The 24,422-nt window shown below is 42.9% G+C and overlaps 1 protein-coding gene across 3 annotated transcripts in view; it reads left to right on the top strand.

Annotated features, from left to right (window-relative positions):
* Positions 1-24,422, top strand: part of DPP6 (dipeptidyl peptidase like 6) — a 1,451,270-nt gene that overhangs the window by 1,364,883 nt on the left and 61,965 nt on the right. For all 3 annotated transcript variants that reach the window (XM_073629963.1, XM_073629965.1, XM_073629964.1), the window contains exon 18: positions 18,246-18,344. In XM_073629963.1, the coding sequence (XP_073486064.1) occupies positions 18,246-18,344 (99 nt within the window). The remainder of the gene's footprint in view (positions 1-18,245; positions 18,345-24,422) is intronic.

Raw genomic sequence — 24,422 nt, 5'->3', positions numbered from 1 at the left:
AAAGAAAAAAAAGACGATTGTTTTGTTTAACTTTGACTATTTTAAATAAAGTGGGGAAATGATTTACAAAGCCATTTAACAACTTAGAGAACAACTGTGTATTTTATAATTGCACCTTAGTACCAGATCTCACCAGCAGGTGGCGCTAGAGTGTGAGAGGAAACCTATGCTAGCACAGGGATAACATGCAAACTCCAGGGAGGTAGTGCTGTGGTTGGTATTCACACTGACAATCCCGGTGCTGCTAGGCGGAAGTACTAACCACTTAGCCACTGTTTCAGTTTGCCTTTCAAAACCATTTTAAACAAAGGCCAGGAAAACTCCCAAGAAGGGTGGATTTAATTTAAATCAAGTTAATTTAAATCACAAATTAAATCATGATTTAAGTCACTAGTAAAAACGTTTGATTTAAATCAACTCAATTTAAATCATAATTTTTAAAGAGCTACTGTCATCTCTGTCCCGCAGCAGCTCCTTCTCTGACCCGCTGTTGACTCACCGACAGTCCCATTCACTTTAATGGGATGGCTGGTGATGCAGCAGTGACACAACAAGGTGAGGGACAGAAGCAGGTGAGTGGATGCTCACTAACAGGCGCTACCATGATGGATCTGAAATGACAGGTGCTCTTTAAATGTAAGGACTTATTCTTGTTAGTAGTTAGACTCTCTTTAATATTTGCAAACAAAATGAAGGTTTCCTATTTAGAATAATAAGCTGTCAGGTTAGTAAAACAGCGATGTCAGACCCGATTTAATCATACAGTTTGCAGTGTAAAACAATGGGATATTGCAAAAACAATGGGATAAAGGAATATTCCTGAACTTTGTTTTATCTCATGGGTACTGTGAAATTGCGTGAATGCATCAATGCAGTGCATGTTATCTCAGCTTGCAGAGCTTGGATTCATTGAATGAGTTTACCAAAAATGTAACTATTGAAGAATATACAGTTTCATGCTACATAACTAAGCTCCATTTCATGCCGAATAAACAAATTTATTAATGTATCCTAAATGGAAAATTATCTTTAGATAGATTTTTACCCCAAAAGCATTTTATTAAAATAAATTTGATAAAAATCAAAAAAATCGATTTAAATAAAAAAATCAGATTTAAATAAAAAAAATCAGATTTTTTTGATTGGCTGAGACACACCTGGCTGAGACACAGCAGTGGCATCATTGGCTCCCGCTGCTGTCAATCAAAGTCAGTTAGCCAATCAGGTAAGGGGGGCTCTGTGTCTGAATGGACACAAGAATGTGTGGCTCGGCTCACGTGCCCCCATAGCAAGCTGCTTGCTGTGGGGGCACTTGACAGGAGGGAGGGGCCATGAACACCGAAGAGGGACCCGAGAAGAGAAGGATCTGGGCTGCTCTGTGCAAAACCACTGCACAGAACGTGTAAGTTTAACATGTTTGTTAATATTTTTAGAAAGACAAGGAGACTTTACAATCACTTTAAAGTGGAGGTCCGCCCACCTCTGCAAAAATTAAAAGCCAGCAGCTACACATATTGCAGCTGCTGGCTTTTAATAATCGGACACTTACCTGTCTTGGAGTTCAGTGATGTTTCCATCAGTTGTCGGGTGCATGCTGTCGCCATTGCTGGTAAGGAAACCCTGCAGTGCAGCCTTATGGCTTCACGCCGGGAACCCTGCTGCGCATGCGCGTGGCTCTGCTCCTCTCTCCTACTGGCCCAGCAACAAGGGAGGAGGAGGGAGCCGGGGGGGGTCAGCCGAGCAGTGACGTCAATATCCGCGGCTGTGGCTCTTGGAAGTGGGAACAGGATACCTGTCAAAGACAGATATCCAGTCCCCCTTCCCCCCCCCAAAAGGTGCCAATTGTGGAGGGGGGGGGGGGAACAAATGAGCGGAAGTTCCACTTTTTGGGTGGAACTCCGCTTTAAGCAGTCTGTGAAACAAATTTTGCATAGCTATTCATCTGTTGAAACTGCATGTGCATTCGTTCTGTGTGAATGGAAAAAAAATGAATGTTCTCTAGCTATATTCTCTGCAGTCCAAATGTGTGAATGTGGAAAATATTGCATTATGGTTAGAAGCATACTTATTTACTATGATAGTCAGACCTACCTAGGTGGCCATACTATACTTTGGCCACTAGATTTTGCCAACTATCATAAATAGTAAATAAGTATGCAGAGGCTACAAAGGCCCCCAGATTGAATGACAGCTTACGTTTTGTCCCTTTTCTTAAATGATTGTGACTTCTGGAGATTTTTACCCCCTTTTTCTCCCCTATTCCCCTTTTTTTATATAAAGATCTATGTACATATCAGGGTTTTTTCTATCATTCACTTTTTGAATATATATTTTTAATATCGATATCTGAAATGTAGCTACTAGAATTGGTCTTGTGGCCTTGTGTCTTCTCAGGGCACTGCTGGTTTAAGCGGATCTGCCCTTATTTGTCTCCATCTTGTGGACATCCTAGGGCTATGATTTACCTTCACTGCTGTGAACCGGTCCACGTCTTTGTGTGTGTTGTGAGGGACGTGATGATGTATGCCCTAACACTGCTGATGGGCATGTGATGTGCCATGATGCGGATGCAGAGTGCAGGACGACACGCGCCAGCAGCCATTTAAAGCCAGGGACTGACACAGGGTGGCAGATCGCTTCCCGATCAAGCCTCTGAAGCAGCCGGCTGAGTCTGGTGAAACCGGTCAGGCGACCTCTTCGATCACCTCTGATGTTGTGACCTTACCATTTTTACCCTGGGGATTTTATACATGGCATATCCTGTGATGAGAGAGTGTTGAGTGTTGAAGCACCTCCGGATCGGATAAGTACTTCTTACCCCTTACCTTTATGGAACATTGACTTTGCACTTGCAGGTTTATCTTGGATCATGCATTTCAAAGGCTCCATGAGATCTCTATCAGACATGTGCACACTGAAATATTTTGTTTTGGAATTTCGTTTTCGTTTATTTAGTTACTCCCGAAATTCATTTTTATTTATTTTGTTTGGTTACAAAATGCATTTGTCCGAAAATACAAAATAATTAAGGTCGAATCTGTCATTGAAGGCTTATGGTGTCTGTCTAAAGTTCTGAGAAGATTCGACGGAGCAGCTAAACTGTACGACGCCGCAATCGTACATTTCCAGTCGAATGTTCCGCCTACAAGCTATAGTAGAATTCTAATGTTGTATGACACTAGTAATAATTATATGTATTAATTATTACTACTAGTCAACCAACATTAGAATTCTTCTATAGCCTATGGGCGGAGCATTTGACCATAAATGTCCGCTCGCGGCAACTGCTTCTTCAAATCTTCATGTCTAATCTTTTCTCTCTAAGTCGAATAATCTTGAACTAATAGAGTTAGGTTAGGCACATTCAACCTTTTTTGCTATTATCTCTAAAATTTTGAATCTTTCCTCTCTATGTTAAATCTTTTCTCTCTATGTAGAATAATCTTGAACTAATAGAGCTAAGGTTAGGCACATTCGACCACAGGTTCGATAGACACAGATCACTATTGTCAGCGTCATGTCGAATCTCCTATCTATATCAAACTGTTGTCACAACTAAAACGAAAATAAAGCATTTGTTTATGTCGGATCTTTCGGTGTTCGAATTCTGCACGTTCATTATCGTTTGTTAAAATGATAACGAAAATACCCGAAATTTGGACGAAAATGCATTCGGACGAAAATGAATGCACATGTCTAATTTCTATTGGTAGCTCTATGCTCATACACAGACTGTGGATTAACAATATAGTGCGAGGGAGGGAGTCCAGGACAGAATATGTTTTTTTACAACAGAATATGTGGATCTATGCAATCTGTGTTAAATACTTCTTACTCCTGACAGTTGAAACCTCCTGTAGACCATGATTACCAGCCTTTGTGGTATTGAGCTAAACACAGTGCTGTATTCTGGTCTAGGCCGACAAGGCCCAGGCCTAGGGTGGCACTTTGCCACCCTAGACCTGGGCCCCCCCTGCCTCCCGAGTCAGTCCATTCACTGCCGGAGGTTGCTGGCTGCAGAATCTCTCACATAGAGCAGAGCGTGTGCTCACAGTTCTCCCCTCCCCCTCCCCTTCACACAGACAGGAGAGCAGAGAGAGAGAACTTGTCAGCTTCTTCTCCTGAGTTGTGATTCCAGGGTCAGTCGGATTGTGGCTTCAGTGGGCAGACCCAGCTACATTCTGTATATCCTGGAGGGGGTGAAAGTAAGATACCGATCCTCTTCACTGTCTCTCCTTGCAATCCTCACACAGAGTTATCTGTGCTTCAACTTTGTTTCTCCTATCTCCCTGTTATCTGAAATAAGGACAACTCTCTGATAATTAACCCTCTGTGTCCTTGGTGCTAGGGGAGGACTGTGCTTTTCTACTCTGCATCAATGGAGACATGTACACTGATGCTTACATATATGGTTAACTCTTTATAGCTCAATATTTGCAGGCTGGTGCTTCTGGAACCAATGGCATTTAACACCTTAGTGTCTGCTTGTATATGTGGTTAACCTTTCATAACTACTTGTATGTCTAAGGCTCGGTTCACACTGGAACTGGACGCGGATCGCACAGGAACGCTGTGCATCCCTGTTCTCCATTTCAGGGATGAATCAGGACCGAATCTTTGCCTGATTTTGGCCCTGAAAAGGAGCCAAAGACTCACAGCATTTCTGTGCAAACTACTCCACATCCACCACCAGAGATTAGTGAACCGGTTCCATAGAGAGCCGGTCACATTCTCCTGCTATGCGAATTGGATGCGAGAAACCCAACACCCAATTCACATAGGTGTGAACCCAGCCTAATGCTGCCTTCTGACTTATGAAGAAAAGTGTCATTTCTGATCATAGATCAGTCTGAATGTTATTACCTGTCCTGCTGGCTACATTTAGCCCAGGTTCACACTGATGCAGGTTAGAAACCGTGCAAGTTCAGCTGAACTCGCACAATTTCAAACCAGCAATGCAGTCCGACTTTGGGGGGCGATTTGACAGACATCTGTGCCGGTTCATGCAAAGATGTCTATTTAAATCACCCCCGAAGTCGCCAAAAGTAGCATAGGAACTCTTTTTGGGAATCCGTGCGGCGCCGCAAGGTCGGCGTCGCACCAATTCGGATGGTGCCATTGCTGGCATTAGCTGCCGATTTGGCATGCGATTGACATGTCTGTGTTCCAGAAAAGGTGGAGCCTAAAGAGGAAAGGGTGTGGTTTACAGATGACAGGGCAGGTCTTAAACAGGAAGGGGTGTGGCATTGACAGGAAAGGGTGGGTTGTATTTAAATTGGGGGTGTACAAGTTTAGTCAGGCCTAGGGCAGCACAAAACCTAAATACACCACTGGCTTAACACTGGGTTTTCACCATTGTCTACGCTGCAGGTGCACTTTGATTTTGGGACTTGATCCTAGTCCATTATATCCTGAGGAATATTCAAATATCTAATTTTCCCTGCAAGAAATCTTTCCAGCACACAGAGTAAACTCTCTACAAACTGCTCCCACTTACATAGTTAACAACATTTTGAGATGGGAATGAGGGACATCTACTAACAAATGTATGTAGGCATAGGGCACGCCCCCTGCCACACCCCCTTAAAGGAGAATCAACAAAAAAAAGGTTACTTAAATCCATAAGGACTTTTTTTTACCACTACTATTCCTTTACATTGGCTTTTAAAATGTACAAATGCTGCAATTTAGAAATTGGATGAAAGGTTTAGCACTGGGAAACACTTTTTGAAAGATAAAAAGTGCATTTTATACAACTATATAGATCAGACCAGAATGAGGGACAAATGAGGTGGAATGAGGGACAAAGGGACATTGCTCCAAATCAGGGACAGTCCCTCCAAATCAGGGACAGTTGGGAGCGATGAACTTAGGAGCTGTGTGTAACCAGAGGGACTTTTTTCATTCACACACATTGAGATTTGGTCCCATTATACAACAATGAGGTGGTCATGATTTTAGACAGGGCCGGTGCTACCACTAGGCAAACTAGGCAGCCGCCTAGGACGCACTGCTGCCTAGGGGCGCCCGGCTGCTGGTTTCCCTCTTTGTCTTCATGCTCGGCAAGCTGCAGGATGTAACTAACACAGTCCAATCGGTAGTGTAATTAGAGGTGCAGCCCAGCACTTGAGCCAGCGCTAGAGGAAGCAGAGCCGATGCTTCCTGTTTAGCGGCGCCTTCTGTCACATGGGCAGGGCACAGGGGGTGGAGTCAGGGGTGGAGCCAATGGGGGCAGCAAAATGAGGTTTCGCCTAGGGTGTCAAAAATCCTTGCACCAGTCCTGATTTTAAACTGTATATGTCTTATATGTGTTTACATGTACCTTTCAATAACTTACCTTTTTGATGTTAATACATTTCGTCATTTTGATATGTACAGTGGGCTGTGTAGATTCATTTATCAATTCTGGAGATGGTTGAGCGACATCAGGTTTTTTGGTTTTAGTTTTACATAAATAAGTATGCACCTCAGGGTCATCTAATGACCAATATGCAGTATTTTCCACTTTCACACATTCAAATTGCAGAGAATATAGCCAGAGAACATTTGATTTTGTCCCATTTGTTCAGAATGCAGTTTTGATGGATGAACAGCTATGCAAATTTTTAATAAAATACACCCCGTAGAGTCTTTCCAACCATAAATACCTATTAGCAGTGTTTCACATTTCAAGTTCAGCTCTAGTTTAAACGTTTCCTCCAGCCACCAATTATGTATGTTCAGGGATCTGCCCTTACATAACCTTACTTTACATCCAAAGTGTTGTGTGCACTTTTGGTGACAAAGAGGTAAAAGTAATCTTCTGCGTTTGCAGAATACCTACTGGATATATCCTTTAATTTCCACAATTTAGCTGTCAATATTGTCAGCATGATCATGTCACAGCACACAGCGGGGAATAGAATAATATGACACATTTAAATAAACACAGCCTGTGGGTAGGCCACAGATGGGATGTAAATTATTAAAGAGCTAGTAACCATAGGCATAATTGAAGGTATATCACAGCTTGTTGTTTCTTTATTGTTTTGTCTGCATTGAAGTCAATGTGTTCCTGTTAATTTGGAGCTCTATACAGATATAAGGGAGCATCAGCAAAACCAGAATCCCCTGTAATACAGATAGCAATACATTTAGTTATAGGGTTACTGCACAGAGTTAGATGATGACCTTAATTTTGTTTCCCAAGGTGCTACTTGACATCTTTAACTGCAACACAGCTCTGCATAAAGGAAGCCATCATTTTCCCTGCAGAGCTTGGCATTTTCATCTCTCTGATGTAACCAACAGTCTTTCTTTTTATTTTATTTTTTTGAAGAGATACAAGGAGCAGTTATTAATGGATATGGTAGTCTTTTTTGGCCAACAATCTCCTGTGTATGTTAGCAGGCATTTACCCCAGGTCAGCTGCTTTCAACCTTGAAGTCTATGGAACCAAAACAGAAAAAAGTCCCTGGCCCATTCCAAAAAATTCACAGATGTGACCTTTACCCATAGGAATCGATGTTAAATTTACTGTAGTGTGTTTCTGCAAAACGGAAAGTGCACAAAAAAATGATAGGTGTGAACCAGGCCATATGCCGCGTACACACGAGCGGACTTTACGGCAGACTTTGCCCGGCGGACGGGATTTTGGCGGACAATTCGATCGTGTGTGGGCTCCAGCGGACTTTGTTTTCTCAAAAGTTGGACGGACTTAGATTTGAAACATGTTTTAAATCAATCCGTCGAACTCGAGTCCGGTCGAAAAGTCCGCTCGTCTGTATGCTAGTTCGACGGACAAAAAGCCACGCTAGGGCAGCTATTGGCTACTGGCTATGAACTTCCTTGTTTTAGTCCGGTCGTATGTCATCACGTACGAATTCAACGTCGAAAAGTCCGCCGGGCAAAGTCTGCCGTAAAGTCCACTCGTGTGTACGCGGCATTAGACATGTGTTCACTGCATTCCAGTGCATTTTTTTCCTCTTTTTTTTAATATTTTGACACTTGATAAATCTTATAACAAGGGTTTCTTATGTGAGTTCTGGTGTGTTTAGATGTGTTTTCATGTTTTCTGGACATAAAACTGCAGCATAGGGTATTTTTTGGGAAAGTACCGTAACAAAATGCAGTGATGTGAACTAGGGCTAGTGGAATACATGGCAATTACTGAAAATGTGTTCTGAATACATTTAAAAAATGCACTGGAAAGCATCTGGTGTGAACTACCCCTAGAGGAAATGTGTTCATATATATATATATATATATATATATATATATATATATATATATATATATATACATGTTTGTCTCTCATTTTGTCAGGTAAATATGAATAACTCATCTGAAAGACTTCAGATATTTATAACTTTGCAAAGCACGGCCTAATATAAAACATGACATCTGAACAGAATGTTTATGTGGCAGCTAGCGAAACAATGATAGTTGTCACTTGTCCTCCTTTTATTCTTGTGTACCGTATTTCATAGGTACTCTGATTTTATCATTCTGATTAGGGTAATGAAGAATAAATACTTAATATTAGCATGTAGTCTTTTGTTCAGCCATTAGGTGACACTTTAGGCTTTTTCCTACATGCTTTTCTCCATCAGTGTCATCTGTAGTAAAAAGCTGGTAGTTTACTGGGCTCAGTAGCTCAAGATGGAATTTATAAACATAATTAAATGAGCCATGAGAGTTACTCTTCCTTTATCGGATGGCCCTGTCTTTGTTTCCATCAAACAAAGACAGCCAGAAGACAGGCATTTTCTACTGTGCTGTGTATATAAATATTACATTGAAAATCACAAATATGAGTTTTAGTTAAAAAAGAAACCAAAAAAAAATAAAGTTGATCCAAGGCCATTACCCTTTTAGGCCACATTTATATAAAAGTGTTGCAGTAATTCATGGCATGGTAACCCATGGTTATATGTGAACTGTAGTACACTGCAATTCATTTTACATGACACCTAACACATAGATACAAAACACCTACATTATAGTGCACCGCAATGTGCACAAAAGACTAAAATTTACCTGCATTGTACTACATTGGAATCTCTTTCAAAATTAAAAGGCTGCCAAAGGGTAATACATGCTAACACACAAAACAAAGTGATGGCATTAACCTGCCACAATATTATTACATTTTACAGGATTTATATAACACCAAAAGTTTGGCCAGCGCTGAATTCAACCTAAAGGGGTGCCAAAAGATTTTCTGGCCAGGTTGCACCAGCCCATCAGATTGACCTTTATTGTCTATAGGTATTAAATAGATATTTGGAGTTTAGGGTTCCATAAGATGGATTAGGCTCCTGGGTGAGTGAATGTGATAATCACCAAACATTCACTGGCGGTGACTGTATATGAAACCAGGAAGATTCGCTTGCAGTAAATGTTTGGTGAATATCACATATAAATATGCCCCTATGAGCCTGAGCAGGGCACCATGTAAAGTGAAGCTTGAAAGCAACTGATTAAAAGTCATGATTTGAGCATGCTTGGATTCTTTAAAGCTGAATTCCAGGAATTCAGCAACTTTGCAAAAAGTAAAGGCACACTATGGGGATTATTTTCTAAAGAAAAATCCACTTTGCACTGAAAGTGCACTTGAAAGTGTACTTAACCTCCCTGGCGGTATGATTCTGTCTGGAATTTTGTGCTGAAAGCGGTACAATTATTTTGCATGGAAATTTGATGCTATGTATTATAGGCCTGCAATTCTTAGTAATTACTTACTTAAACCTGACCAAACAAGACTCTAGTAGACATCCCAGATGTGATAAAGTTTGAAACACAAAATCATGATTTTAAATTTTTAAATAATATAATTTTATTCAATAATGTAATACAAACTAAAGAAATTTGTCAGACAAAGAAAATTCAGTAAACATCCTGAGTGTGATAAATTTTAAAGCAAGGTACAGCACACAGTCCCACGTCACAATCCGGACAAAAGAACCTGCTTTCTTTTCAGATTTTTTTTCCCTTGTCATCTCTGTGTGAACAGCAAACCACACACATCCTGGTAGGTGCTGCCTTTTTTGCGGTTGACGGTATATAGTCCATAAAGTGCCGACCTGTTAGGCGTTCTGGGTTGGCAACACCAACAGCACGTCGTCCAGGTCTGTTCGCATCAACTGATGGCATCTGGTGTTTGGCAAAAATCTGCTCAGCCACCTTCCAGATAAAATCTGAATGAACAAGAGGCCTGTCACTCCCTGCTCGGTACAAGATGTAAGCGTTCCAATGGCATTGTTCCAGAAGATGCCTGAAAATCTTTTTGTAATATTTTTTCTGCTGTTTCCGCATAGTCGGATAAAAGGTCATTGCCTGATCGGCTCGGTCGACACCTCCCATAGTGCAATTATAGTCTATGACGACTTGCGGCTTCAGCACATCTTTCCCACCTTTTGTGTGGACCGTGGCAGTGGAGGTATTGTGCACAGTGCTCATGAGACACACGTCCTTCTTGTCTCGCCAACGTATTGCCATCATCTTACCCTTCTGCCAGGCAACCATTTCTCCGGGTTTTAGTTTTTTCTTTCCAAACATTGATGGCATGTCACGTCTGTTAGGCCTAACTGTGCCATAGGCATCCGTCTTGTTTTGGATCAAAACCTCAAACAGTTCCGGCGACGTATAGAAATTGTCCATGGTCACACAATATCCCTGGTTCAGTAATGGCTCCAGCAGTGTAAGGACAGATGATGTGGCCATCCCATAATTGCTGTACCTGGGGTTGAACTTCGTGCCTTTACCGGTGTAAATGACCGAGTTCCATATGTATCCGGTGGATGACTCGCAGAGCATGTATGATTTGATGCCAAACCGCGCTCTTTTGGATGCAATATACTGGATCCAGCTTAGGCGTCCTTTGTAGGCCATCAAACTCTCATCCACGCTGACGTCCCTTTCTTGCACGTAGGCCCGCTGGAAATTGTTCCCAATAATTTGGCATACCTCCCAGATTTTTTTTAGCTTGGGCGCAGGATGCGTGGCCTCATCAAACTCTTCATTGTTAGTGAAGTGAAAATATTTCATGATGAGGGAAAAACGGTATTCGGACATCACAGTACCAAAAAACGGAGTGGCCAATAACTTGTTGGTGGTCCAGTACCATTTCTGGCGTGGTTTCCCCACCACCCCCTGAAGAATAATGAGTCCGATGTCCTCTTTAGTCACCGGTTCCCACCTTCTGCTTCGGGAAAACCTGGCATGCAGCGCAGCGGATTGCTGCTGTTGGTAGCGATTTGTCTCTATGACAATTTTTTCAATTACCTCCTCTGTGAGAAATAATTGCAGGTATGCCAGAGGGTTGCCACGCTCAACTTCGACCTTCATCCCAGGGGATCCAGTGAAGGGAAATCTTGGGGGCGCTACCTGGTCCGTATCGCACTCAATAGGGCACCAAGTGCGCACATCGCTGATGTCAGGTGCAGGATCATCACCGCTGTCATCGCTGTCACTTGTCAGCTCAGTGTCAGACGACAAATCTCCCCACGACTCGCTATCGCTGAGTTCTGGGAGCAACTCCATGTCGCTGTCGCTGTCATTCAACTGCTCCAAAGGCGATTTTGTAGCGAAATGGCGCTTTTTGGATTCCATTTTCTCAATATTTTATTGGAGGCAATGGGCACTGGGGCAAGGGGCACTGTATCAGTGAGATCTGAGATGATACAATGTAATCCTCTCAGATTACACTGTATCACCTCTTTTTATATTTGTGTTTTGTGTTTGAACTTTTGAACTTTGAATTTCCCGCCTAGTTCCACTCCCGTGCGCCGCTGCTGCTCGCAGGGAACGGAACTAGGAAGTGAGATGCTGTGATCGCGCTGGCGATCACAGCGGAGCACAGCCGAGGACACTGGAGGGCATCGTTGGAACCCAGGAGAAGGTAAGGGCTCCGCTGGATGCTCTGCAATGTTACCCCGAGCGTGACTCGGGGTTACCGCTCCTGACAGTAAAAGTCAGACCCGAGTCACGCTCGGGATTACCGCCAAGATGGTTAAAGTGCACTTGAAAGTGCAGTCCCTGTAGATCTGAGGGGGACATGCAATGAAAATGAAAAAAAGCATTTTAGCTTACACATGATTGGATGATAAAATCAGCAGAGCTTCCACTCATTTCAGATCTACCCCTTAGATTTAGAGCGACTGCACTTCCAAGTGCACTTGCAGTGCAAAGTGGATTTGCCTTTCGTAAATAACCCCCTGTGGGTTAAGTCCAATGTCGCCTCCAGGATTTCTATTACTTATATGTGAGGTTTATTGAACTGCCTGAGGACACACTCTGGCTTTGAGAGGGGAGAAGCACACAGAGCAGCTATGCCCACCCTTCCACTTTGCTGCCTATTCAAAGAAGCTTTAGATTTTTGTGAATGAATGCACATAATACAAAGGCTTCTGTGAATGGGCAGAAGGAGGGGGGGGGGGGGGGTGGCGGGCATAACAGTTCCAGCGACTCTGCTCTTGAAGGAGCAGCAGCAGAGCTATGGAAGTTATCTTTATCTAGATTTGTCAGATGTGAATAATAGAGATAAGTCTACAATGCAGCAGACACCTTGTTAGATTTAACTCATGGTATGCCTGCAGTTTTTCAAAGAAGCTGAATTCCTGGAATTCAGCTTTAATTTTCCTTGAATATATTTCCCTTATAGATGGCTACGTATCAATGTATAGGGAAATCTTGGGGAGATTTAAGTGTATCTCTAAGCAAAATTGTATTTTTTTTTAGTTTTGGATGGCATGGGGAAAGGTTAAAGTGTTACTAAACCCAGGACCCTGCATTCACTATAGCTGGTTTCCCACAGTACGCAGTCTTGTGACTTCTATCAGTGCCTGGTTAAAACTTGTAGAAGGAGTTTTCATACTGCACTGGCTGTCCTTTCAGGATCCAAGACCCCTGACCCTCTGTCTGGACAGTGCTTATTGGCCCTGTGCTGATCACATGCTCTCTCCCCAGAAAAAAAACAAACTCTAGCAATATACACCAAACTGAGCATTTGTAGCCTGACTCCAGTAACTCTGTCTTATCTGGACATGTTTTGGAGTCAGTGGAAGAAGAGGAGGATCTGTGCATACAAGATCAAACAGCCTTTTTACACAGTGCAGAGGATTAACCCATTAGGTTCCACAGTGACTATAGCAAGCATGCTTTACAGTACTGCGTATACAACTGATTTTACTGTTGTTGGATTAGTAACACTTTAAGCCCTCTGTCAGGTTTTTATTGTTGTCTTTTTCTCTTTGTCTTGATGACTACTGTCACTGAAGTTGTCTCGAGAACAAGAGGTAAGGGGGCAAATCCTCCAATAGGGAGGAGTGTTCCAGGGGACATCTCTCTAGGAGGGCAATTCCCCTCACTTTGGGAGATTTCCTTGAACTTCTTGGTGTGTCTCTAGAACAGGAAGTGAAGGGAAATTTCCCCAAAAGGAACCCAAACCACAAAATATAAACTGGCAGCAGTTTTAATCCTTCCCTACTCTTTCTGAACAGAAGTTTTTGCTGCGTTCACTTTAAAGATAGAGTACAGATAAGTCACACAGCAGACTGGCTCAAAGGTAAAATTTTGACATGCCTTATTCACCTCACTCAACATGAAGTAAAGTTTGTGTATCTTTCATGCCTAGTTCTGTTGCTATTTTTTTTATCTCTGTTTATTTTATCAGTGATGCTGTGATGCCATAATATGATGTAAATATTTGCTGAAAATATTTTTAATGGAGTTGTTGTTCACACAAATTTCCTGGGAGGATTTCAATTCCTTTCTGGACATTTCCAAGCCTCGTCTGTTGATATGTTCTGTGTTCTTATAGAATAAATAAGTTGATAATGGCTAATTGCAACTCTCTTTAGAATATTATGGGGCGTTCATATTTATCTCAGAAATAGCAATTTCTGCTCCACTGAATAATGCATTCCCAGTGGCCCTAAAACTGAACAAGAGTGTCCTCTAGGAGATATGCCAATCTCCTCTAAGCCATAACTATTTATCCACGCTAGCAATTATAGGAACAAACACAAGACTCTGCTCAAGTCCCCTGAGTGACAGGCATCTTCCAGCTGATAAAGCAAATTCTGTTAGTTTTAATTAAATGAGAATCCCATAAAGAACTGAGCCTTTTACACTTTCGTTTCAAAAAAAAAAATATAGGTTTATTTTATTTTTATTTATGTATTACCTTTTTAGATTTTCTATATTGACACACTGAAAATACAATTCTTTCCACTTTCAAAAATATACACCTATATTATGGTGGGAAAATCAATATTAAAAAAGTGCAGGCTTCCAATATTGGGGTTGATAATAATGGTTTCAAATGGTTAGTCAACAGTGAGTAAGACTTGCATCAGTGCAGAATTGTTTTTTTAAAGGGCGATTCCATAATGACCTTAATGGTGGAACGTGAGCAGGGATTTGTGGTGTGTACATTACACTGAACTACGCAACTCAATTTCATTGAACTGAGGCTTGAAAATCCCAGGGCTTTTCTAGGACCGATGGTTCATACTTCCAACCTATTGGGGGTCATTTATCATTTTTTATTTTATTTTTTCATCGAGTACTGTTTCAGATAGCCACCAATTGTATTATAACCTGCTGTGGAAAATGACAGTTGAAGAACCAAGCTTTGAACCTGATTGATGCCTTTGGGGAGACGTGAAACAATTGTTTCCTACAATAAATCATGCTGCTGTGGTGCGAAACATACTTCTATAAACTTTGTGCAGCCTGTGCATTATAACACATTTTTAAAACATGAAGTAGTTGTTTTTATTTCTTTTTTATCCTTTGTTGCATCTCAGCATCTCATCTGTCTGCCATGCATGTACTTCAATGGTGGTTGCACAACATTTCTCTGGGCAGGTTCCCTGAGGGGGACAACAGTGGACCATGCCTGGGTATAGGGTTGCCACCTGTCCAGGATTCACCCGGACAGTTCGGGTTTGGAATCATGTGTCCGGGTTTCAGATTGCCTGAAACCCGGACACCTTATTCAGACTGGACTATGGCTTCCCAACAGGGTTGCTGGCTGCAGTTGGCTAAGTTGAGGGTTTCTGTTAGACCCCTTTTTACATTGGGGCGCTTTGCAGGCGATACAGTGCTAAAAATAGCGCCTGCAAAGCGCCCTGAAAGTGCAGCTGCTTTGTCTCCAGTGTGAAAGCCCCTGAGGGCTCCCACACTGGAGCGGTGCGCTGGCAGGACGGGAAAAAAAGTCCTGCTAGCAGCATCTTTGGAGCGGTGAAGGAGCGGAGTGTATACACCGCTCCTTCACCGCTCCTGCCTATTGAAATCAATGGGGCACTGCAGCTATACCGCCGGCAAAGCGCCTCTGCAGAAGTGCTTTGCGGTGGTTTTTAACTAATTCCCGGCCGCTAGCGGCCGAATACTGACAGTAAAACAATGCTAAAAATAGCGGCGCTTTACCGCCGATGCACCTCCCGCCCAAGTGTGAAAGGGGCCCTACACTCTCTTTCACACTGCCCAAAGCCAGCACTAACAATACTAACAATTCCCCCGCCCCCCATACTGATGGGAGAGGAGAGAGGGCTCGATCTGCACCTCTTCCCCCCACCCCTCCCCCTCTGTGTCTGCCCACACTCCAATCCCTGGTGCTGTGCCTCAGAAAAGGATAGTGGGGGGGGGGGGCTGGAAATTGGAAGTCCAGCAGCCTTAGATACATCTGAATGAGAGGTGCTGATTGCCAAGGGGTGAGTGAGCTCACCATCCATCCCTGTCTGTGACTGAAGTCTCCCCCCTTCTCTCTCCTGCCTCTGAGTGAGTACACTAAAGTAAATCAGGGTTCTCAGAGCACTCGTTACATCAGGATTCCCCTTTACATCAGAGTTCTCAGTGTTCCCCCCTTAGATCAGGGTTCCCAGAGCATCCCTTAGAGTCTCCAGAGTTCTCCCTTACATCAGAGTCTGCAGAATCCCCCCTTACAGTGAAAGGGAACTCAGATGTAAAAGGTGAACTGTGTGGACTCTAATGTAAAGGGGGACTCTTGTTATTAAAGTCAAATGATTAGAAATTTTATTTAAATTCAAAATATATGTATAGTTTATACTGTAAAAAAAAATTTTAAAAACTGCTATGCGCTGCTAAAGTGTTCGGGTTTGATTTGAAGAAAAAGTGGCAACCCTACCTGGGTAACGTGTGTTGAAGCTGCCACTCATGGTCTTCAACAGAAGCCAGAGTGACAACACAGGAACACAACTGGGTGATAGGGACAGAGCGTTGTCATCCTATAACAGGAGGTGTCTGGACAATAGCCCTCATGGGAATCACCAGGTTTTATTTGAAAGCTTATGATATTTTAGTGATTGGCTTTACTGTTTCTCTAATGGTCTGTAAAAACAATAAGAACTAGAAGTGGGTGATTTAATTTCAGGAGTTATTAAAGACTTGATGACCACAGTGTAATACCGATAGCCACCGGGGGGTAGAGTGCACAAATCTGTGTATGTCATGTAATTCAGTTTTGTTTGGAATAGAAAATGTGTAAAAATTGTTTTGAAGGGAAAGTACAATCAGCAGGAACTGGCCGAGATTCAAACCTTTAATGGGCAGGCTGAATATACCAAGTTGATCGGTCAATCAGCTTGGGTACAACCAGCCTGCCAGATTCTCTTGCGATTATCGCAAGCGGCTATAGCATCACTGTCATCCCCCGCCAAGAGAAGACAATTGCCCGGCAGAAGGGATTCCTGCATAGCACTGTCTTTGTTGATGGGGTTATCGAGCAAATTTCTTTTCTGCAACCCGTGTTTTTTTAGGTATACATCTTAATGTTAAAAGACTTAACAATGTGTTTTAGTGGTTTTAAACCCTTGTATATATGTTTCATTTGTAAATATGCTGGACATGTACTGTACATGGGGTGTCTATATGTGCGCTATGTGCTGCTTTTGCAGTGCTACACAATGCTTGTGCTTTACTGCTCCCTCTCTCAAATACAAAAGTTTAAGGGGTTGATTTACTAAAGATAAATCAGCTGGTTACTTTGCAAGGGAAGTTGCATTTGACAAGGGAATGTTCCCCACAGCTTAATGAATGAGGTGACGCAATATACTTTGTGTACCTTGCGTGTGATTGGGTATTCTTTGCAAAGTGTAATTTTTTTTCACATTCCCTGAGTTCTGAGGAAAGTTCCCTTGCAAAGTTCAACTTCACTTGCAAAGAGAATAGCCTATTTTCCTTTAGTAAATACACTGCCTTGAGACTGATATCTTTTGTCAATAGTTGCCAAGCAATTGGGTTAAGTGTAATAATGAATATACCCTGCCTCTAGTAGCTAAAGTATAAAGCCTAGTACGCACTTTTAGCTCTTTTTCATTTAACCCAGCAGGGCTGAATGGAAAAAAAACTGACCGCTGTGGAGGAGCCACTGTACTAACCATGCAATATTAGTACAGCAATATCCCCTGCTGTGCTATTGTGTTCTGACATGGGGACGCACCCCCCCTGCCAGCACACTCCAGTCATTGGCTGAGAACACTGATTGGCAGCCGATCAGCAGGTCTTTTTCGGTCATGCCCATCGTCAGAAGCCGGACGAATTTCTGTCTGACTGGCAGAAGTACACAAGGGACGAATATCGCCAGTTTCTACTGAACTGCCTGATTCCGCCCGACATTTGGCCCATGTGTACTAGGCTTAAGTTTCTACAAATAATACAATAACAAAAATATGGAAAAACAAACATATAAAATTTTAAAATCCACGTAAAATGAACACATGCACTGCAACAATAACTTGAGATGGTTTCTTAGTGAAAATGCACTATATTTTTATGATAAAACAATATTCCAGATTGCCTATGACTTAGGCTAGCCATACACGCACACATTTCTCTCATGCGACCCATGGACTGATGGTGAAAAAAATTGAACAGATTCCTCCATCCATGTTAAACAGGGTAGATGGAGGAATCTTTCTTGCTCACTATTGTATTCAGACAGCTGACACCAGCATTTGCCAGAATACTTGAAAAGTGACTGCATCTGATTGGATGCAGTCACAGTCTGGCTGACAATTTTCTACCTGGGTCTTTCAATTTTTCATTTGAAGTTTGTCAAGCTGGGTGGTGCCGATATGCCCACGCACAGCTCGAATTCCAACTAATTTAGTAGGAATTGTCCAAAATGCATGCCATGTAAAGCCAGAAAATGCCTTCAATATAGTCAACATTTCTGATCAGATCAGAATTATTTGTAACTCAGAGCAATATTTCTAATCATCTTAATTATATTGATTTAGGTCTAATTGAGCTAGAAAATAACTCCAAAGTGAAAGCTGTGATAGAAGACAGACAAATGCCTTACTCAGAGTTTGTACACATTCAACTGGATGACTACAGTAAGTTTTTTATGTAACATGGCTGTGCTAGTTGTCAGTGTGATTCAGTAATATGGGGTTATGGGTATTGTAAATAGGGGATGTCCAAAGCATGTAAACACATCTGTCCGTGTCATAAAAGTACTGAAAATGCTGCAACTGTACAATGAAATAACTAGTGGTGCATACACATACCTTTACATGACCCTACAATCCCAGGCTTTACATCTTGTGCTGCTGCAAGATTTAACACCTCTTGGTAGTGTTGGACATAAGGCAAACCTCTGAATAATACTACTGACCCAATTACTATGGTAGGGCACCTTACTGGCCTATAAAAAGGTGTGCGGTGTTGAAGTGGGTGAGACAGCCCAGGATTTCAGACCCCACCTGTATTGGAGTGGTCATATAAAGACATGTGCAGGCGGAAATACCCTAAAAACTGTATGTGAAGTTTGAAATTGGGAGTGCTGATTGTATATATCAATCTATTTATGGGCATCCCTAAAGTATTTGTTACCCCAAAACTTCATATTCCTGATATGTGCCTGCTGTACCATGTACTTGTATGAGAAAGTATCCCTTTCTCTTTGTTTTGCTTCCTTTATGTGAAATCCCTGGTGTTCCTGCCAGTCCCCCTGCTTTGCTATTTATAACTGACCACACTAAGCAGGAGAACACATTGTGGTCAGTTCTCTAGCTATATAAACATATAGTGCAGTGCTAAGATATATGCAAATAAAGTTCATATGACAGAAACAAATGCAAATAAAGTTAATTTGACAAAACACAAGCACTGATATTAAAGTATCCAAAATAGTGCTGTAATGAATCGCTGTAATGAATCATATAGAGCACTTTTTGTACAAAGTTTAGACGAGTTTAGGAGAGTTTTAAGCTTTTTCTGCCTCCAAGCTCTAATCAGAAACATGAACCAAAAATGTTTTTTTTTTTTTCTGCCTCTAAACGTTAAAGTGAAAATATGCCTGTAATTGTCCTAATGTGCTTGGACACATAGGATAACACTGAGCTGCTTCTATGGGCAGAACACAAAACTCCTGTAGAAGCAACGTTTTTTAAGCCAATGTGCATAGAGCCTTGAGTCTCCAAAATAGTGCTATAATGAACAATCATACAGGTGACTTCATGAGAAAAACCTCCATCTCTTGAGACACTAGCAGCTCACCTCCTAACGTAGACCCTTGAAGGAATAGGGTCACAAACGCTTTGCCCTATCGGGGTGTATATGGAAGACAACACCAGGCTGAACTGATCACATTCTCTGCGCTCCAGACTCCTCCAATTGATATGGACAATATCTCCAGTGCCACAATAGACATGCAAATAAAAAGATATAAAGTGCTCTCTGCAAGTACGGACTTTATTGATAAAAAAAGGAATACAATTTACAAATTAGGCACTGTAACCCAGTGCCAAGTGTACAGGCGTGTGTAATAAGGACCAGCAATTGCCGTGGGTGACATCATGTGATTCCCTTCCGTCCATACGCGTTACGTCCCCAGGGGCGGGACTTTGTCAACGGATCTGACAGAAGTCCCACCCCCTGGGGACATAACGCGCATAACCAGGAATCATGTGAAACATCTTTTTATTTGCATGTCTATTTTGGCACCAGAAATATTGTCCATATCAAATGGAGGAGTCTGGAGAACAGTGTGATCCATTCCTGTCAGTTCAGCCTGGTGTTGTCTTCCATATACACCCCGATAGGGGAAAGCGTTTGTGACCCTATTCCTTCAAGGGTCCACGTTAGGAAGTGAGCTGCTAGTGTCTCAAGAGTAGGGATGAGCCGAACACCCCCCTGTTCGGTTCGCACCAGAACATGCGAACAGGAAAAAAGTTCGTTCGAACATGCGAACACCGTTAAAGTCTATGGGACACGAACATGAATAATCAAAAGTGCTAATTTTAAAGGCTTATATGCAAGTTATTGTCATAAAAAGTGTTTGGGGACCTGGGTCCTGCCCCAGGGGACATGGATCAATGCAAAAAAAAGTTTTAAAAACGGCCGTTTTTTCAGGAGCAGTGATTTTAATAATGCTTAAAGTCAAACAATAAAAGTGTAATATCCCTTTAAATTTCGTACCTGGGGGGTGTCTATAGTATGCCTGTAAAGGGGCGCATGTTTCCTGTGTTTAGAACAGTCTGACAGCAAAATGACATTTTGAAGGAAAAAACTCATTTAAAACTACCCGCGGCTATTGCATTGCCGACAATACACATAGAAGTTCATTGATAAAAACGGCATGGGAATTCCCCAAAGGGGAACCCCGAACCAAAATTAAAAAAAAAATATGACGTGGGAGTCCTCCTAAATTCCATACCAGGCCCTTCAGGTCTGGTATGGATATTAAGGGGAACCCCGGCCAAAATTAAAAAAAAAAAATGACGTGGGGTTCCCCCTAAATTCCATACCAGACCCTTCAGGTCTGGTATGGATTTTAAGGGGAACCCCGCGCCAAAAAAAAAAAAAAAACGGCGTGGGGTCCCCCCAAAAATCCATACCAGACCCTTATCCGAGCACGCAACCTGGCAGGCCGCAGGAAAAGAGGGGGGGACGAGAGTGCGGCCCCCCCTCCCTCCTGAACCGTACCAGGCCACATGCCCTCAACATTGGGAGGGTGCTTTGGGGTAGCCCCCCAAAACACCTTGTCCCCATGTTGATGAGGACAAGGGCCTCATCCCCACAACCCTGGCTGGTGGTTGTGGGGGTCTGCGGGCGGGGGGCTTATCGGAATCTGGAAGCCCCCTTTAACAAGGTGACCCCCAGATCCCGGCCCCCCCCTGTGTAAAATGGTAAGGGGGTACATAAGTACCCCTACCATTTCACGAAAAAAGTGTCAAAAATGTTAAAAATGACAAGAGACAGTTTTTGACAATTCCTTTATTTAAATGCTTCTTCTTTCTTCTATCTTCCTTCATCTTCTGGTTCTTCTGGTTCTTCTGGCTCTTCTGGTTCTTCCTCCGGCGTTCTCGTCCAGCATCTCCTCCGCGGCGTCTTCTATCTTCTTCTCCTCGGGCCGCTCCGCACCCATGGCATAGGGGGGAGGCTCCCGCTCTTCTCTTCTTCTTTTCTTCTCTTCCATTCTTCTTCATTTTCTTCTCCGGGCCGCTCCGCAATCCATGCTGGCATGGAGGGAGGCTCCCGCTGTGTGACGGCGCTCCTCGTCTGACAGTTCTTAAATAACCGGGTGGGCGGGGCCACCCGGTGAACCCCACCCCCCTCTGACGCACGGTGACTTGACGGGACTTCCCTGTGACGTCACGGGGAATGCCACAGGGAAGTCCCGTCAAGTCACCGTGCGTCAGAGGGGGGCGGGGTCACCGGGTGGCCCCGCCCCCCGTTATTTAAGAACTGTCAGACGAGGAATGCCGTCACACAGCGGGAGCCTCCCTCCATGCCAGCATGGATTGCGGAGCGGCCCGGAGAAGAAAATGAAGAAGAACAGAAGAGAAGAAAAGAAGAAGAGAAGAGCGGGAGCCTCCCCCCTATGCCATGGGTGCGGAGCGGCCCGAGGAGAAGAAGATAGAAGACGCCGCGGAGGAGATGCTGGACGAGAAGGCCGGAGGAAGAACCAGAAGAGCCAGAAGAGCCAGAAGAACCAGAAGAACCAGAAGATGAAGGAAGATAGAAGAAAGAAGAAGCATTTAAATAAAGGAATTGTCAAAAACTGTCTCTTGTCATTTTTAACATTTTTGACACTTTTTTCGTGAAATGGTACCATTTCACACAGGGGGGGGGCCGGGATCTGGGGGTCACCTTGTTAAAGGGGGCTTCCAGATTCCGATAAGCCCCCCGCCCGCAGACCCCCACAACCACCGGCCAGGGTTGTGGGGATGAGGCCCTTGTCCTCATCAACATGGGGACAAGGTGTTTTGGGGGGCTACCCCAAAGCACCCTCCCAATGTTGAGGGCATGTGGCCTGGTACGGTTCAGGAGGGAGGGGGGGCTGCACTCTCGTCCCCCCCTCTTTTCCTGCGGCCTGCCAGGTTGCGTGCTCTGATAAGGGTCTGGTATGGAATTTAGGGGGAACCCCACGTCATTTTTTTTTTTAAATTTTGGCCGGGGTTCCCCTTAATATCCATACCAGACCTGAAGGGCCTGGTATGGAATTTAGGGGGACTCCCACGTCATTTTTTTTTTTTAATTTTGGTTCGGGGTTCCCCTTTGGGGAATTCCCATGCCGTTTTTATCAATGAACTTCTATGTGTATTGTCGGCAATGCAATAGCCGCGGGTAGTTTTAAATGAGTTTTTTCCTTCAAAATGTCATTTTGCTGTCAGACTGTTCTAAACACAGGAAACATGCGCCCCTTTACAGACACACTATAGACAACCCCCAGGTACGAAATTTAAAGGGATATTACACTTTTATTGATTGACTTTAAGCATTATTAAAATCACTGCTCCTGAAAAAACGGCCGTTTTTAAAACTTTTTTTTGCATTGATCCATGTCCCCTGGGGCAGGACCCAGGTCCCCAAACACTTTTTATGACAATAACTTGCATATTAGCCTTTAAAATTAGCACTTTTGATTTCTCCCATAGACTTTTAAAGGGTGTTCCGCGGCACTCGAATTTGCCGCGAACACCCCAAATTGTTCGCTGTTCGGTGAACTTGCGAACAGCCAATGTTCGAGTCGAACATGAGTTCGACTCGAACTCGAAGCTCATCCCTACTCAAGAGGTGGAGGTTTTTCTCATGGAGTCACCTGTATGATTGTTCATTATAGCACTATTTTGGAGACTCAAGGCTCTATGCACACTGGCTTAAAAAAACGTTGCTTCTACAGGAGTTTTGTGTTCTGCCTGTAGAAGCAGCTCAGTGTTATCCTATGTGTCCATGCACGTTAGGAAGATTACAGGCATATTTTCAGTTTAACGTTTAGAGGCAGAAAAAAAAAAACCTTTCTGGTTCGCGTTTCTGATTGGAGCTTGGAGGCAGAAAAAACTTAAAACTCTTCTAAACTTGTCTAAACTTTGTACAAAAAATGCTCTATATGAGCGTTTTTTACTCCCGAGAGAACAGATGTTTTTTTGAAGCCCAGTGTGCATGGAGCCTTAATATTGGTGCTTGTGTTTTGACAAATGAACTTTATTTGCATTTGTTTCTGTCATATGAACTTTATTTGCATATATCTTAGCGCTGCACTATATGTTTATATGTTTTTCTTTAAGGGATTTGATATTTTGACCCTGAGTGTTCAGCAGCTTTCGGTCTTATAGAATTTTAATTGTGCTGATTGATATCCATATAGTTCTCTATCTATGCTGAGATCGCAGTGTGCTCTCCTCCAATGATTAGACTTGTCCTGACACAACCCCCTGCACCGCCATTTACTGGGAAGCTCAGTGTTCTGCTGTTTTTCCTCCCCTCAGCTCTTATTATGCAGCTGAGAACAGAGGGAATGTGATCACCCTATACAAAAATGATTTGTCTTTCATTTCTATTTAAAACTGAATGGGTTGTTTTACAAGGTGATCGTTTACACTCATTTTTAGGGTGGGTTCACACCTATGCGATCCCAGACCATGCATGTGATTTGCACCGCATTGCTGTGCACATCATATGCGATGTCTGTGGGATGCAAATTCAGCCATACAGTTTGTATGGCTGAAATTGCATCGCATTCGCACCGAAATGGTGCAGGACCCTTTTTTTTGGTCCACACTGGAATCGGATCACATGGGTGTTCAGACCCATGTGATCCAATCCCACAGTTCGCATTGCATTCTGCAAACCAATTTGGAGATGTCCTTAACTTTACATTGACTCCTGCAGTGGTTCGCAGATGTCAGTGTGAACCGCCTGCATTTCAGATGCAATTAGCCTATTAGCATGCCTGAACCAGTGTGAACCAAGCCTAAAGCTGGTACACACTATGAGAAAATCAGGCGAGCGATAGTCCAATCTCCCTTGTTGTTTTACAGCAAGTCGGAACCGAGAAAGGAAAAAAATTCTTGTACGACTAACCTTTTTTTTTTAATATTTATTGTTTTTGGCCATGCACAGTCTTTCATTTTTGATTTTTCTCTTATGAATATTGTTCATCCTGCTCACATATGAGAAAAATTTTG

This window comes from Aquarana catesbeiana, linkage group LG05, assembly GCF_042186555.1.
Source record: "Aquarana catesbeiana isolate 2022-GZ linkage group LG05, ASM4218655v1, whole genome shotgun sequence".
Taxonomy (NCBI): domain Eukaryota; kingdom Metazoa; phylum Chordata; class Amphibia; order Anura; family Ranidae; genus Aquarana; species Aquarana catesbeiana.
This window is presented reverse-complemented; position numbering and strand designations above follow the sequence as displayed.